The 15,653-nt window shown below is 34.4% G+C and overlaps 1 protein-coding gene across 4 annotated transcripts in view; it reads left to right on the forward strand.

Moving 5' to 3' along the window:
* TTC37 (tetratricopeptide repeat domain 37) overlaps window positions 1–15,653 on the forward strand; it is an 85,084-nt gene that overhangs the window by 27,193 nt on the left and 42,238 nt on the right. For all 4 annotated transcript variants that reach the window (XM_032335723.1, XM_032335722.1, XM_032335725.1 and 1 more), the window contains 13 exons: window positions 2,303–2,389; window positions 2,652–2,755; window positions 3,220–3,346; window positions 4,213–4,392; window positions 4,904–5,028; window positions 7,550–7,803; window positions 8,964–9,066; window positions 11,151–11,327; window positions 11,417–11,561; window positions 11,729–11,807; window positions 11,892–11,953; window positions 12,065–12,121; window positions 13,538–13,606. In XM_032335723.1, coding sequence (XP_032191614.1) covers window positions 2,303–2,389; window positions 2,652–2,755; window positions 3,220–3,346; window positions 4,213–4,392; window positions 4,904–5,028; window positions 7,550–7,803; window positions 8,964–9,066; window positions 11,151–11,327; window positions 11,417–11,561; window positions 11,729–11,807; window positions 11,892–11,953; window positions 12,065–12,121; window positions 13,538–13,606 — 1,569 coding nt within the window. The remainder of the gene's footprint in view (window positions 1–2,302; window positions 2,390–2,651; window positions 2,756–3,219; window positions 3,347–4,212; window positions 4,393–4,903; window positions 5,029–7,549; window positions 7,804–8,963; window positions 9,067–11,150; window positions 11,328–11,416; window positions 11,562–11,728; window positions 11,808–11,891; window positions 11,954–12,064; window positions 12,122–13,537; window positions 13,607–15,653) is intronic.

The following is a 15,653-nucleotide window of genomic DNA, read 5'->3' on the forward strand; positions in this document are numbered from 1 at the left end:
GCAGTCAACCAGGCATCAACCACTCTCTCCTTATAAGTATTTATTTTTAAACAGATTTTACGTTAGAGGTATGAATTCATCATATCAGCATTTTCTAAATCATTCACACACTTGGAAACTACTGAAGTTATTTGTTTACCTTTTGGTTAAGTACTTATAGTGTTCTTCATACGATGCAATTTCTTTCTTTAGTCTTGTTCTTATTCTCCTTTTCTCTTTTGGACTCTAAGGCTGTTACTTATTGATTGTTATTAATTTGAGGTTCTAAATTTTTTCCTCCTTTAGAGTTTATAGATTACTGATAAGAACAATGAAGGACACAGTAGCTTCATTGTAGATAGTATTATTTATGTTTTTCAGTCTAATAAAATGGAAGGAGATTGATATTTAAGAAGAAATCCTTTTTTTTTAAAAGATTTTATTTATTTATTTGATAGGAACACAGGGAGAGCAGGAACACAAGCAGGGGGAGCGAGGGAAGGAGAAGCAGGCTTCCTGCCAAGCAGGGAGCCTGATGTGGGGATCAATCCCAGGACCCTGGGATCATGCCTAAGCCGAAGGTAGATGCTCAACGACTGAGCCACCCAGGTGCCCTAGGAATCCTATTTCTTAATGTTTTTGGTTCAAGCAATTTGAAAATCCCTGGCAAAAAGCTAGTAAATTGTGAATTATAACAACATGGTGCTTTTAAAATTTTTGTTCGCTAAAGGCTATTTTGGTCTAAAATTAAAATTATATCACTCAATTATTGTGGAGTTTTGAATTTTTAAAATATCATTGTTTTGTATATTTCAAAGGACTTTGCATTTCATAATATTTCATTAAAATTAGAACATTCATCAGCATCCTTCAAGAACTATTATCTTAATTTCTTATTTTCTACTTGCTTTCTACCAGTAATGTAATTTGTGTGAATGATTTGAGGAGGTCTTTTCAGTCTTTTTGTTTGTTTCCACACACACACACACACACACACACACACACACACACACAAAAAGAAAAGCTTCTTGGAGAGCTGGTAATGTCCATGTCTGAAACAGAAAATATACAGGATGAGCCCAGGACATCTTAGAATGCTAGAAAGCAAGGAAACTATAAAAAAGACTTCTAGAATTATACTAGAAAGGCTTAGGAACTACCATGGGTTGGTTGTCACTGTCTAAAGGTTAGTTTGAGCACCGGTAATTACTGTGGGTGGAAAGAGATCAAATGGGTTTTAAGTTTAAATTCATGTATTCCAGATGGTACAAAAAAAATCAATAAAATCCTCTATTAAAAACTCTTTGGAGGATGCTAAGAAACCATTTGGCAAGATTCAAAGTATTTATCTTGCCTTTTTTTAATGAACTGTTGTTCAGAATAATCAAATAGATAATGGGGGGGGATTTTTTGTTATTGAAATATTCCATCAATAAGGAAAGAAGAAATGCAGAATTAGAAAATCACCATTTTGCAGTCCATAATGAATTAATAGATCCAGGCATTGAAGATCAGTGGTTGCTAAACAATATCACCCAAGAGAAAGAACCATACATAACCAAGTGCATGTACGCGTGAAGTATTCCTGCCAAAGCATCAAAACTGAATCACGTTATGTGTTGAGGCCTAACTACTAATTTATAGAAGATATGGGGGACCAAAGGACATGTCAGGACCATGGGAATACATTCAGTAAAATCCAGACTCAGAAATTGTGACAAGCGGCCCATATTTTTCAACAATTAAATTGTAAGAGAAGAAAAAAGATGGAAGGGAGCCCTATAGATTGAGACTTAAGAGACCGTCTCTTGAAATGCATATACCTTATTCAGATTTTGATTAAAACAAAATCTTAAATATTTTCTGAGCCAACTGAGAAATTTGAACACTTGATAATTTTTTGATGATAGTAAGGATGTATTGTTGGTTTTGGTGAGGTGTTTATAATGGTAGTACAATTATGTTATATAAAAATGAACTTTTTAGATATATATTGTAAAGTATCTGAAGGAAAGTTATAATATCTGGGGTAATCTAAGAAGGAGTGTAGTGAAATGGGTGGAGGTATGGATGAGAAAAGATTGACTTCGAGTTTATAATTTTGAAGCTGGATAATGAGTACATGTGGGATTATTATACTATTCTCTAATTTTTTTGGAATTTTCTCTAATAAAAAGGTTATAAAGAATGAGTGTATTCATAGTGTTAAAAATAAGGACCTGTACGTCTTTACTCTGTGTTCTTCTATGGTCATTCTTTAATTAAAGCATACATTGCTGCTCTGTGTTGAAAGAGACCTAATCTCTTTATAATTATTTTCTAGGTTTCTGATGCAAATAATATCCCAGGACTTTTGGTTCTTAAAAGCTTGGCCTATCTGAACAAAGGTTCATTAGATGAAGCTTCTAAGGTTGGTTTTTTTCATTCAAACTGGAATTTTTTTGGTTGGGGAGCGGCAAAGGGAGAGGGAGAGAGAGAATCTCAAGTAGGCCCACTCCCAACACAAAGCCTGACTGTGGCTTTGTCTCATAACCTTGAGGTCATGCCCTGAGCCAAAATCAAGAGTCAGATGCTTAAACAGCTGAGCCACCCAGGTTCCCTAAATTGTGAATTTTTTTAAAGCTATAAATGACTTAATTTGGATAAAGAATTGACAGATATCTACTTTATAGATTATGGAAGACCTTCTCTCTTCTTACCCTGACCTAGCTGAAGTTCATGCCCTGGAAGCTTTGATTCATTTTACCAAAAAGGACTATCCACAAGCAGAGAAATGGTAAGGATATGTTTAGACTGCACATAGATCTAGTCATATCTTAAGTTACTGTATTTCTCAAAAATTCAAAATGAGTAGTTTGATAAAGATCCATTTTGTGTAATATGATCTGCATAAGCATTAGTATTTTTAAGAAATGTATGTAACATGTAGCACAGTACCTGTAAGAAAATTCTGTAATGGGTATGAAATTTAACTAGCTGATCATAATGGTCAGTGAGTAGAACAGTGTTTGATGTGTTCTCCTAAATGCTTAGCACACTGGGAAAGCTAAAAGGCATTGTGCTTTTATAAGCTTCTCTTCAAAAAATTTTTTTCTCATTGTGATCTAAATTCTAAAGTAGTAACTTACTTCTGATTTAGCATCTTTGAATAACTCCAACTTTGTCCCAACCAGGAGTTTCCTACATTGTGTGCATGTGTGTGTTTTCTGTGTATCTTCTTACTTCCCTTTGGTGACTTAGTTTTCAGAGGGCTCTTGAGAAAGATGCTGAAGTTGCTGAATATCATTACCAACTTGGGTTAACGTATTGGTTCATGAATGAAGAAACAAGAAAAGATAAAACAAAGACTCATACCCACTTTCTAAAGGTAAAACAAATGCTACTATTCAATTCTTAGTTGAAATGGATTTGTAATAAAATAAATAATAATCATATAAGTTAGGCACTTAAAATTACTGTTTTCTGAACTGTTTTTATTTATTTTTTTAAATTTATTTGTTTTAGAGAGAGAGCAAGGGCATGAGTGGGAGGGGCAGAGGGAGAGAGGGAGAGAGAATCTCAAGCAGACTTCATGCTGAGTGCAGAGCCCAACGCAGGGCTTCATCTCACAACCATGAGACCATGACCTGATCCGAAACCAGGAGTCAGACAGTTAACCGACTGCACCACCTAGACACCCCTGAACTGTTTGTTTGTTTTTTTAAACTAGAGTTTTTTGGTGTTTCATCTCTTACACATTAGGTTTTGTGAGAATGTTATGTGGGTTTTGAAGGAGAAAATAAAAAATGTAAAAGTTACTTATTTCAGAAACACACATTATAGAAGATGGGACATAATTATCTCTGGAGAAAAATACTGTTTTTAGGTAATTTCCACTATAATATGGGCATATATACTTCCATATGTTTAATTTCTCATATTTTAGATGTTAAAGATGTGAAGTCTTACATTCTTACCTTGATGCATAAAAGGTTAATGTAATAATAACTCTAATTTCACATTTATTTTTAACAAAGAAATAATGTTTTTACACTTGTTTACATTCTGTAAGTAGTAACAACCAGCTCTCCTGTTGCTTTAAATCTTACATTAAGGGACATGTTGGCATATTTTTCTATGGTTAACAAAGGTGTTCCATTTTTCTTTTAACCTATGTATTTATCTTTCGTGTTTTTAAAGAGAACCACACAGACAAGCTTTAATAATGTGTTGCTATCAATCTTTATTTCAAAGGCTGCCAGACTGGATCCATACATGGGCAGAGTTTTCCGCTATTTAGGTCATTACTACAGAGATGTGGTAGGAGATAAAAACAGAGCCCGTGGCTGTTATAGGAAAGCTTTTGAATTAGATGATACTGATGCTGAATCTGGGGCTGCGGCAGTTGACTTAAGTGTGGAGCTTGAAGAGATGGTATGTCTAATAACTTAAGCCCTTAGAAATATTTTTATATGTGTGTACTTGAAGTTTACTATATATTTTTTTAATTTTATTTATTTATTTGTCAGAGAGAGAGGAGTGAGAGCGAGCACAGGCAGACAGAGTGGCAGGCAGAGGCAGAGGGAAAAGCAGGCAAGGAGCCGGATGTGGGACTCGATCCCAGGCTCTGCGATCATGACCTGAGCTGAAGGCAGCTGCTCAACCAACTGAGCCACCCAGGCGTCCCGAAGTTTACTATTTTTAAAAATTTTTCTTTGTAGACACAATAGAAATATTTTTGCCACTGTTAGGGAGTAAATTTTCTTTTCATTGGCAGACATTATATTATTCATCACTTATTTTTGAAACCGTAGTTTGAGTATATACCGGTGTAAGTGTAAAAAATCAGAAGCGGTAAATGAAAATATGTTTGGATACTTTACATAGGTGTTGCGTACTTTTATGGTATTTGAGATCTCTAATACTAGTCTTTTCTTAATTTCAGGAAACTGCCTTAGCTATCCTAACAGCAGTAACTCAAAGGGCAAGTGCTGGAACAGCAAAATGGGCCTGGCTTAGGCGAGGACTATACTATTTGAAAGCTGGTCAGCATTCTCAGGCTGTGGCTGAGTAAGGCACCTTATTACATTTAAACTATTAACGTATTATTATTTTTTTTTTTGACTGTTTGAACAGGAGAGAGTTTTTTTTTTTAATTTTTTATTTTTTATAAACCTATATTTTTATCCCCAGGGGTACAGGTCTGTGAATCACCAGGTTTACATACTTCACAGCACTCACCAAAGCACACACCCTCCCCAATGTCCATAATCCCACCCCCTTCTCCCAAACCCCCTCCCCCCAGCAACCCTTAGTTTGTTTTGTGAGATTAAGAGTCACTTATGGTTTGTCTCCCTCCCAATTCCATCTTGTTTCATTGATTCTTCTTCTACCCACTTAAGCCCCCATGTTGCATCACCACTTCCTCATATCAGGGAGATCATATGATAGTTGTCTTTCTCTGCTTGACTTATTTCGCTAAGCATGATATGCTCTAGTTCCATCCATGTTGTCGCAAATGGCAAGATTTCATTTCTTTTGATGGCTGCACAGTATTCCATTGTGTATATATACCACATCTTCTTGATCCATTCATCTGTTGATGGACATCTAGGTTCTTTCCATAGTTTGGCTATTGTGGACATTGCTGCTATAAACATTCGGGTGCACGTGCCCCTTTGGATCACTACGTTTGTACCTTTAGGGTAAATACCCAGTAGTGCCCCTCTGGAAAACAGCATGGAGGTTCCTCAAAATGTTGAAAATAGAACTTCCCTATGACCCAGCAACGTATTATTTTTTTAATTAAACTCTTTGTATACCCGAAGTGGACTTCACAAATTGCCTCATTCCGGGTTATATTTTGAGAGAAGGAGTAGCAAAATTTGCTTATAATTGATTGGTTCTTTTTATGTGCAAGACACTGAAATTGCAAAAATAAATTAAATGATGTCCATTTGCTAAGGAGGTAGCCATTCTAATGAAGTGAAGTCTTCTAAGTGTTACACATATGATGGGGCTCAGTGGAAACTTCAGGAATGATAACAAGCTGATACTTTTATTGTTCTCCCCGTGACATGCTTTGTTTTGGGGCAGGAGATATATTTGCCATCTTCGTGTGCATGTGGTGCAGCTCATTTTTAGTCATTTGGTTTCAACTATACTTAAGGATAAATGAAATAGGGGAGCCTGGCTGGCTCAGTTGGTGGAGCTTGCGACTCTTGATCTCAGGGTCATGAATTTAAGCCCCATGTTGGGCACAGAGCTTACTTTAAAAAAAAAGAATAAATAAAATATATTTAATAATAACAAATACATAATAAAAAGAAGATGTAGGGGAAGGGGGTTAAGTGATACAGCCTTAGCATTATAAAATAAATAAGTCACAGGGATGAAAAGTACAGCATACGGAATATAGTCAATCATGTTGTAATAACTTTGGTGACAGAGGGTAAATATATTTATCAACTACACTTACCATGGTGAACATTTCATAGTGTGTTATACATCTGAAACTAATATAATATTTTACGTCAGGAGAGTCAATTATCATATGTACTTCAATTTAAAAAAATGAAGAACAAAGATTTTCTGTTTATAAGGAAGTATAACAGAGCCTTAGCATTTCCTAGTAATGAGAACACAGCATCTCACTATCAATTTAATTAAGTTTATAAGACCTCAGTCCGTCTGTATATAAAATTTTTTGGTTATACTGCAAGAGATAAATTTCATTACTACAGTTACACTGAAAAATTAAAATGTAAGTACTTAAATGTGAATGATCACAATTAATTATAAGGCTTGTATATTTTCTTTTTAGAAAGGATTAGAAAGTACCTTTTTTCTGAACCTAACAAATTGTTGTAGCAGTTATTTTTTACCCCCTCCAGTTTGTGAGAACATTAACAAATATATATATGTATATATATATACATGTATATATTTGGATTAAGATAAAGTTTCTGATTTATATCAGTACCTAGAATACTGTGATATTTCTGTTTTGGTGGAAGGATCAGTGGGGTATTATTACTTGTCATGAGGCATATGGAGATACATACCTATTCTGGTGGGAAACTGGAGTTCTTCCAGATAGTCAAGGGAAAAAATTCTGAACAGCACGTGTTTGAAAAGGTATTTTGTTCTTATTCATTCCAAATTTATAATAAAATTTCTTAGTATTAAAATATTCAAGTTATATATATGTTCAAGTTGTAAAAGGAAAAGGTATAACTGCTTTATTTTTTTTAAGATTTATTTATTTATTTGAGAGAGAGAATGCATAAAGGGAGGAGGGAGGAGCAGAGAGAGAGAGAGGATCTCAAGCAGACTTCCTGCTGAGTGTGGAGCCCAAGACAGGGCTCAATCCCACAACCCCAAGATCATGACCTGAGCTGAAATCAAGAGTCGTCACTCAACTGACTGAGCCACCCAGTTGTCCCGTATACCTGTTTTAAATAGCACTTTTATAAATAGAAGGAACCCTGGTTATATGTGATTCAGTTGAATTATTTATTTTTTATTTTCTTTTCAGATGTGGAAGTAGTTCTTTTACCTTTAGTTCACTTACTATTTACTGAAATTTTAGTTTACAGGCAGCATTAAGGGCAGACCCAAAGGACTTCAATTGTTGGGAGTCATTAGGAGAGGCATACTTAAGCAGAGGTGGCTATACGACAGCCTTGAAATCCTTCACAAAAGCCAGTGAGCTGAACCCAGAATCCACATACAGTGTGTTTAAGGTTGCAGCAATACAGCAAATCCTAGGCAAATATAAGGAGGCGGTAGCTCAATACCAGCTGATCATTAAAAAGAAAGAAGATTATGTGCCAGCTTTGAAAGGTAATTTTTTAATACCCCCTTGACTTGTGATACTAGAGTTTAAAATCCTTGAGTAAATGTCTTCCGGAATGTATTTTGTAACCTAAAAAGTATTTCTTTTGTCAACAGTAAGGTGTCTTTTTTCATGGACCTTTTATAGTATGACTTGTTATATAGATTTGAATATAGAAAAATCAAATCTTGTTTCATAACAGTACATAAATAGTAATATGATAAATATTTAACTTGTAGATCAGATAGTATGATAGCTATTTGGTGGATCTCTAAAACAAGAGTTTCCCTGCTCTAATATTTTAATAATTAATTTACTATATCTTCAGAATATTTCAATACATTTTAATTACTTTTTAACTTATAGGAGATTTTTTTTTCATTTTTTTGAACTTCAGGAACAACTTACATTGTTTTGTTATTATCTAAATTAATTTCATTTTGTCTGTATATATCTACTCCTTCTGAACAAATGATTTTTGGTAATATAAAGTAAAATGCCACCATCCATATATAATCTAAATTTTACATGATTATATCTAACCATTTTTAAAAACCTGGAGCCCATTACGTGTCCTTTACTCCATTTCTTTTTCCTTTTTAAATGAAACAATTATGGTTTAAGTCAGAAATAGTGTATGTTGAAAGTGATACGTGACTTAGATCTTGAAAACTTCTTTTTAAATTTTGAAAAACTTTCCTCAAGGGAAATTAATTTATTAATTATTAAATCTGTATTGGGCACTTGAGGAGATTGCTATTTCATTTAAATTTTACAGTGTAGTCTGCTATCCAGTTTTGAATATAAAAAGATCAAATCTTGTTTCATAATAGTTAATAAATAGTAAGATGAAGGAGAGAAGCATTCAGTAGCATTTTCAAAGCTGAGGTTTTGAGTTAAGTAACTTGCCCAAAGCCAAGGAAATTCTTTTCCATAGATTTTTATCACTTTTAGTACATGTTTACTCTAATAGAACCTTGCCATTTGAATTCCATACTAAATGTATGCAAGACCATACTTAAAGATAATTTTTATACAATACTACTGAGTTTTGTTTTTGGAAAGTGGCTTTAATATCACACCACTATGTTTTGTTTTCTTTTTTTCAACTTTATTCTGAGTGTTTCTTGTATGTGTTTTAATAACTAAAAACTTAACCTGGTTTTAGGTTTGGGTGAATGCCATCTCATGATGGCAAAAGCAGCTCTCGTCGATTATCTTGATGGGAAAGCTGTAGACTACATCGAAAAAGCACTGGAATATTTTACTTGGTTAGTATTATTCTTATTATTCATTGTATTTATTTTCTAGAATTATAATAAAGCCAAAGTTAGAAAATTTTTCTGTGTTTATTCTGTTAGATAAAGCAATCATTATTCAGAATATCAAACACAAAGAATAAGGGACTAGCCCATGAATTCTGTACCATACATATTGTATTAATTTTGCATTGAGGAACAGATAGAATTTCTTGCTCTTAGTAGCAGCTGACATGCTAGGTGCTAGGGAAGGGTGGGGAGCGGTCTGTCAGGAAAGTGGCAGCTTGCATACAACATATCAGTGTTCTATTTGATAGTAAGGGCCTGTTTTAGGTATATTGGTAGGGTTGCAGTTGAGGGGAAATGAGCAATCTCATTTTTCCTGAAGAGAATCTGTGTAGGAAAAAAAGTGATGTCTAATATTAAGGGAATCAGAAAAATCTGAGTAAATCTGGTATTTAGAACTGTAAAGTCACTAGCTAAATAGAGTATTGTGTTAGATGATCTTTAAAAGTCTGTTACACATATATTTGAATTATTCTTTTCTTAGACATCTTTCTTGTGCTCCCCTTCCTTTCTTTTCCTACTTGCCTTCTTGCCTTCTCTTCTGGTTCCTATTGATTTGGTTGCTCCAGAATTGATTTTGAGTATGAACCAAATATGAAAAGAAAACCTTAGCCTTTTCTCTCCCACAGATTTTTATCTCCGCTTTTCAAGTTTCATCTAATAGAGATCTTTCCAAAGAGGACAGGATATTGTAAAGAGGGCATGCTTCATTTGAACTAGTATTTAAGAGTAAATGTGAACCTTTCAGTGATGATATTTGAAATACATATACTGCCTTTCTAACAATGGGAAATTGTGTTCTGGGTAGCCTATAGCATTCATGGCCAATTAAATGGAGGTCTATGAAACTTTTAAAGTGATAATCCCCAAATTTATGTTTACTTCTAGACTTAAAAGCTCATATTACCCTAATTCTTATGTAATCGTGATAGAAGTTATTTCACTTTACAGATATTTTATTTTTTTAATTGAGCTTTAAAGAAAATAAGAATTTAGGCTGTTGAAATTGCCTGTTTCTCTTTCCACTCTATTTTCTTCTTTCATACTGCCAATTTTATTTTTTATTTTTAGAGTATTTTTTATTTTACTTTATTTTACCTCTTTTCACCACAACAAGTGTACTATTTAATTCTCCTCTCCTATTTCCCCATTCCCCTACCTACCACCCCTCTGGTAACCATCAGTTTGTTTTCTTTAGCTAAGAATCTGTTTCTTGGTCTGTCCCTCTTTTTTTTCTTTCCCCCTTTGCTCGTTTGTTTTGTTTCTTATATCTCACATATGAGTAAAATCATATGGTATTTGCTTTTCTCTGACTGACTTATTTCACTTAGCATTATGCTCTCTATCATGCTGTCAATTTTAGAAATTATGCTAAGGTATTTGGGCAGAGGAACTACAAATGGTGTTGTCCTTCCTCCTGATCCTCACAGTGGGCTTTCAGCAATGACTGCCATAATTAATCTTATTTCTCAGGAAGATATTGGAAAATGGTTTTTGGCTGGACTTTTTTAGTAGAAAAGGCTATGAGAAATGTTCCATCTGCTTGTCCATCTGCCAGTAACATAGCTGTTTGATAGCTGATTATTGAGATTTGGCTGAAGTGAAATTGTCGTGTTTTATTTCTAAGATCTTGAGAAGAGAAAACTGAAGAGAAATGGATTTTTCCATTTCCATCCATTAGAATGAGATTTTTCTGATTCTAAAAAGAAGTGACCTTTATCACCATAATTAATATTTTTACTTACTCTTTTAAGCTTGTGCATTCAGTCTTATTTGCTTCAGTAGATATGGGTCTTCACATGTTTGCAAAATGTCTGGCATTTAAAATGATCAATTCTTCCCCTTCCCTCCCTTCCTTTCTTCTTCCTAATAGGGAGGTGATAAAAATGTGGTCCATTTAGAAAGAATTTAGTAAAGCATGCACTGTACTTAACCAAGGAAGTAGTTAGTAATTAAGATTATAATGAGAGAGATAAATTTCCCATTGTTTGGAAAAAATTTATAAGAATCACACTGTTTGTTTTCTTTAGGGCTCTGCAACATCAAGCTGATGTCTCTTGCCTTTGGAAGCTAGTTGGAGATGCTTGTACCAGTCTGTATGCTGTCTCACCATCTAAAGTGAATGTTACTGTTTTAGGAGTCCTTTTAGGTCAGAAAGAAGGCAAACAAGTATTAAAGAAGAATGAGCTCCTCCATCTTGGTGGAAGGTGATTCACAAAGATTGCTAGTTAATGACATTCACTTTGAATTAGGACATTTTTAACAAAAAGTAACATTTATTTTTATATTTCCATAGGTGTTATGGTCGTGCGTTAAAACTGATGTCTACATCTAATACATGGTGTGACCTTGGAATTAATTATTATCGCCAAGCACAGCATCTAGCAGAAACAGGCAGCAATACAAATGATCCTAAAGAGTTGTTGGAGAAGTCTTTACATGTATGGTTTTGAGAAATTTTTTATAAGCTTTTTAAAAAACAAAGTGCTTTTCTGATAGATGTTTTTGATAAAGTGGATACTGTTGTGTTTTCATGTAAAACCACATTTATCTTGATATAAATGCTGATGTTCCAAGATATAAAAACTAATCCAATTTTACTTTTCAGTGTCTGAAAAAGGCAGTGAGACTTGACAGTAAAAATCACTTATATTGGAATGCTCTTGGAGTGGTTTCATGTCACAATGGTAAGAACTGAGTAACATTTCAATATTTTTAGAAGATGGTTTTAGGTAATAAAGTTCAGTTTCATCAAATTCTGTATTTTTCAGGTATTAGAAATTACGCCCTTGCTCAACACTGTTTCATCAAGTCTATCCAGTCGGAACAAATTGTGGGTGTTCTTTGTGTCTTTCAATGATAAAGAACTTAAGAATTTAGTGTTAATAATTTTCTGAGACTGCCATGTAGGGAGGAACCTAATTGTGTATATATGTTTTTTTAGAATGCTGTTGCATGGACCAACTTGGGAGTGTTATACCTTGCAAATGAAAACATTGAGGTAAATGTGTTTTCTGTTTTGTCAAATTAAAAGTAAAAACGTTCTTTATTTATGACCTCTTTGTAATCGCTCCTCTTCTTGTGGGGAATTACTTTGAATATTATTGTCTATTTAGTATGTTCTCCTGTATGCTAGATAATTGATGACATTTAGTTTATTATAGATATGAATAGTGAATGGGTAAGATTTATTTTCCTTTCCATACAACTGAAGAAATTCTGGTTTTATGATTATGTTGGGTTTTCTTAGTGTATATTAATTCCTTTAGATGCCACAATGTAATTTGTCGTGCCTGAACAGTTACATATTAGAGAATGCGAAATACAGTAATTGGAAATGTGTCTATAGGTCATGTTTAAAAGTTTCCATAGATCTGGGACGCCTGGATGACTCAGTGGGTTAAGCCTCTGCCTTTGGCTCAGGTCATGATCTCAGGGTCCTGGGATCCAGCCCCGCATTGGGCTCTCTGCTCCACAGGGAGCCTTCCTGCCTCTCTGTGTTGAATAAATAAATAAAATAAATAAAATAAATAAATAAAATCTTTAAAAAAGAAAGTTTCCATAAATCTGTAGATAATAGCACATCTGCACAATTTTGTGTTTTGGCTGTTATGTTGAATATCATCCTTTTAAAATAGCTTCAGTAATATTTTCAGGAATAAATTAAGTCACTCCTATTTTGCTTCAAAAACTAAATAGACTGAAGAAGAATATTAATTTGGATCTTAAAATGTGAAAATATTTTTTAAACATTTAAATAAAGCTAAATCTTAGTTAATAAGCTATGAGTGTAGTTTTATGATAGCACAACTCAGTTGCTGTCCATGAACTACCTTTTTCATAAGAAAAATAAGACTGTTTGCCATCATGTACAGATTACTGAGTAGAGTATCAGGCAGCATGTAACAATAAGTGTTTGGAGCAGAAAAATAAGCACGTAACTTAATGAATCCAAGTGAGGTATCTTTAAAGTTTCCTGACTGCCTGGCACAGGTTTATGTTGCTCATTTTTTCGTCCAGTAGCAGATATGCGTCATTGTTTGTTAGTTTTTATCCTACCAGTTAAGCTTCAGGAGGCGGTAGGAGGTACTTCTGTCACACTGTGGCTAGCAAATGGATGGGTGATTGGTTAGAGGTTCTACAGGCTATGAGGTACACCCCTGTATTGCCCTTTCAGTGGGGACCGGAACCCCTAAGCTGGTAGAGAGATCTGTTGTACCTAGAGGCTTTTAAGACTAGGTAGTTAAAACACGGTTTTAAACATTGCTAGTTTTGTTTAAACAATGAAATCTTAGATTTATAAGTGTTTATGTTGATAAGTGTGACTTATCTTATTCTCTTATGCTTTTTAAACAGTTTAAAATATATATTAAGTTAATAAAATGACATGTTATTTTTTTTTTACTTTTTTTCCTAGCAAGCTCATGAAGCTTTCAAAATGGCTCAGTCTCTTGATCCATCTTATTTAATGTGCTGGATTGGACAAGTAAGATATATATGTTTATTAATAATCCAGGATATAAACAACCTATTAATGTAAAGTGGTATAAGTAACTATTAATACAAATAACAATGATAATAATGATAACAGGTAACATTTGAGGACTTCCTTTGTGCTAGTCACTGTGCTAGTCTCTTTGTATATGTTATTTCAGTTAATCTTCCATCAGTGCATTGAGATGGTGGTGGTTATTAAACTTTTCATGGATGGGGAAATTAAAGTTTAGAGATCCTAAGTATTGTGCCTACGGTCATACAACTTGTATGATTAAGCTTTGGTCTGGGGTGGTGGAGCCTTTGAGCTAAAAGCAAAAAACAAAAAACCCAGAACTCTGTTATTTAAATGCACATTCACCAAAAACATTAACATTGACAAAGATCATTCTGATTATGTTTTCCCATTTTCTGTAAAACCTTCATATTTGATTTGATGGTGGTTTATGAGTCTTGTTCTTCTGTTCACACTCTAGATTTGTGTATTGCCAAATAGGAATCAGGATATTTGGTTACAAATGCGAGTCCATCACTGACCTGATTTTTTTATCTGAACATATCACTGCTAGATTTCATTTTTCTGCCTTGAAAAAGAAGGGGCTTGGCTGATGGCCCCCAGGGTCTTACCTAGTTGAGAAGTTGTAATGAATTAGTAAGTGGTTGATTGTTTCGGCTCAGAGAATAGCAGGAGCATCACCCATCTCAGGAAATTAATAATCAGAATTTAGATATGTTTTATTCTACTTTTGATTTTTGGGTCAATTTCTAGTTAATTGGTGAAGCAAGTAGAGTTAGAAAGGTAACTCTATGAACTGTGGTTCTATGAACTGTGGTAGCATCTGGGAGCAATGGCATTACTGCTAATCTCTGTGTAAGTTACTAGATTCAGGAGGCCCAAGAGTTTGCATTTCTAACTGTTCCCACGTGCTGGCGCTGGTCCAGGTACTTGACTTTGAGTAGTACTGCTCTGGGTCAGGAGATTTTGGATGCTAATCAGAGCCATCTAAGTAATTTTTTTTTTAATTTTTCAATTCCTTTTATTTTTAAAAATAATTTATTTCAGACATTAACTAGTAGGTTTAATTAAATGGTAACAGTAAAAGTGAGACTTAATATTATTTCTTAAATAATATTAGTAATATATGATTTTTTTATAAAAGATAGATGAGTTTGAAAGTAATTTTAACTTACCTCATAGTCTATAAATTTAAAGATACAGGTATGTTATTTAAAATTCTGAGGCACTTCAAAAAATAAATATGCTGAGACTCTACCTCAGGTCCGTGGAAACTAGAAGTCTGGAGGTTAAAAAAAAAAAAAAAAAAAGCTTATCTAGGTGAATCTGAGGTGATCTTATGATTAAGAACTGTACTCCAGACAAACACTGGTATGAACGGATCAAGGGTGAAAGGAAGGGAGAAGGTAGTGCAACTTCATAAGTGTTCTGAGGAATTTTATGTGGATTATTCCACTACTACCTGATTGCAGATGGAATTCTGAAAGCATTTTCCAGTTTAAGGGCCAATTTAACAAGTCATTCTGGGAGGCACGTGGGTGGCTCAGTTGTTAAGCATCTGCCTTCAGCTAAGGTCGTGATCACAGGGTTTTAGGATGGAGCCCCACATCGGAGTCCCTGCTTGGTGGGAAGCCTGCTTCTCCCTCTCCCACTCCCCCTGCTTGTATTCCCTCCCTTGCTGTCTCTTTCTGTCAAATAAATAAGTAAAATCTTAAAAAAAATAAAAATAAAAAAACATAAGTCATTCTGGTCCTTTGAGCCATGGGAACAAATTAAAAAAGAAATTAGCAGGGCACCTGGGTGGCTCAGTGGGTTAAGCCTCTGCCTTTGGCTCAGGTCATGATCCTGGGGTCCTGGGATCGAGCCCCGCATCGGGCTCTCTGCTCAGCAGGGAGCCCCTGCTTCCCCCTCTCTCTCTGCCTGCCTCTCTGCCTACTTGTGATCTCTCTCTGTCAAACAAATAAATAAAAATCTTTAAAAAAAAAAAAAAAAAAGAAATTAGCTCTGCTTTTAAATTAGCCCT

Source organism: Mustela erminea, chromosome 3 (assembly GCF_009829155.1).
Source record: "Mustela erminea isolate mMusErm1 chromosome 3, mMusErm1.Pri, whole genome shotgun sequence".
NCBI classification, from domain to species: domain Eukaryota; kingdom Metazoa; phylum Chordata; class Mammalia; order Carnivora; family Mustelidae; genus Mustela; species Mustela erminea.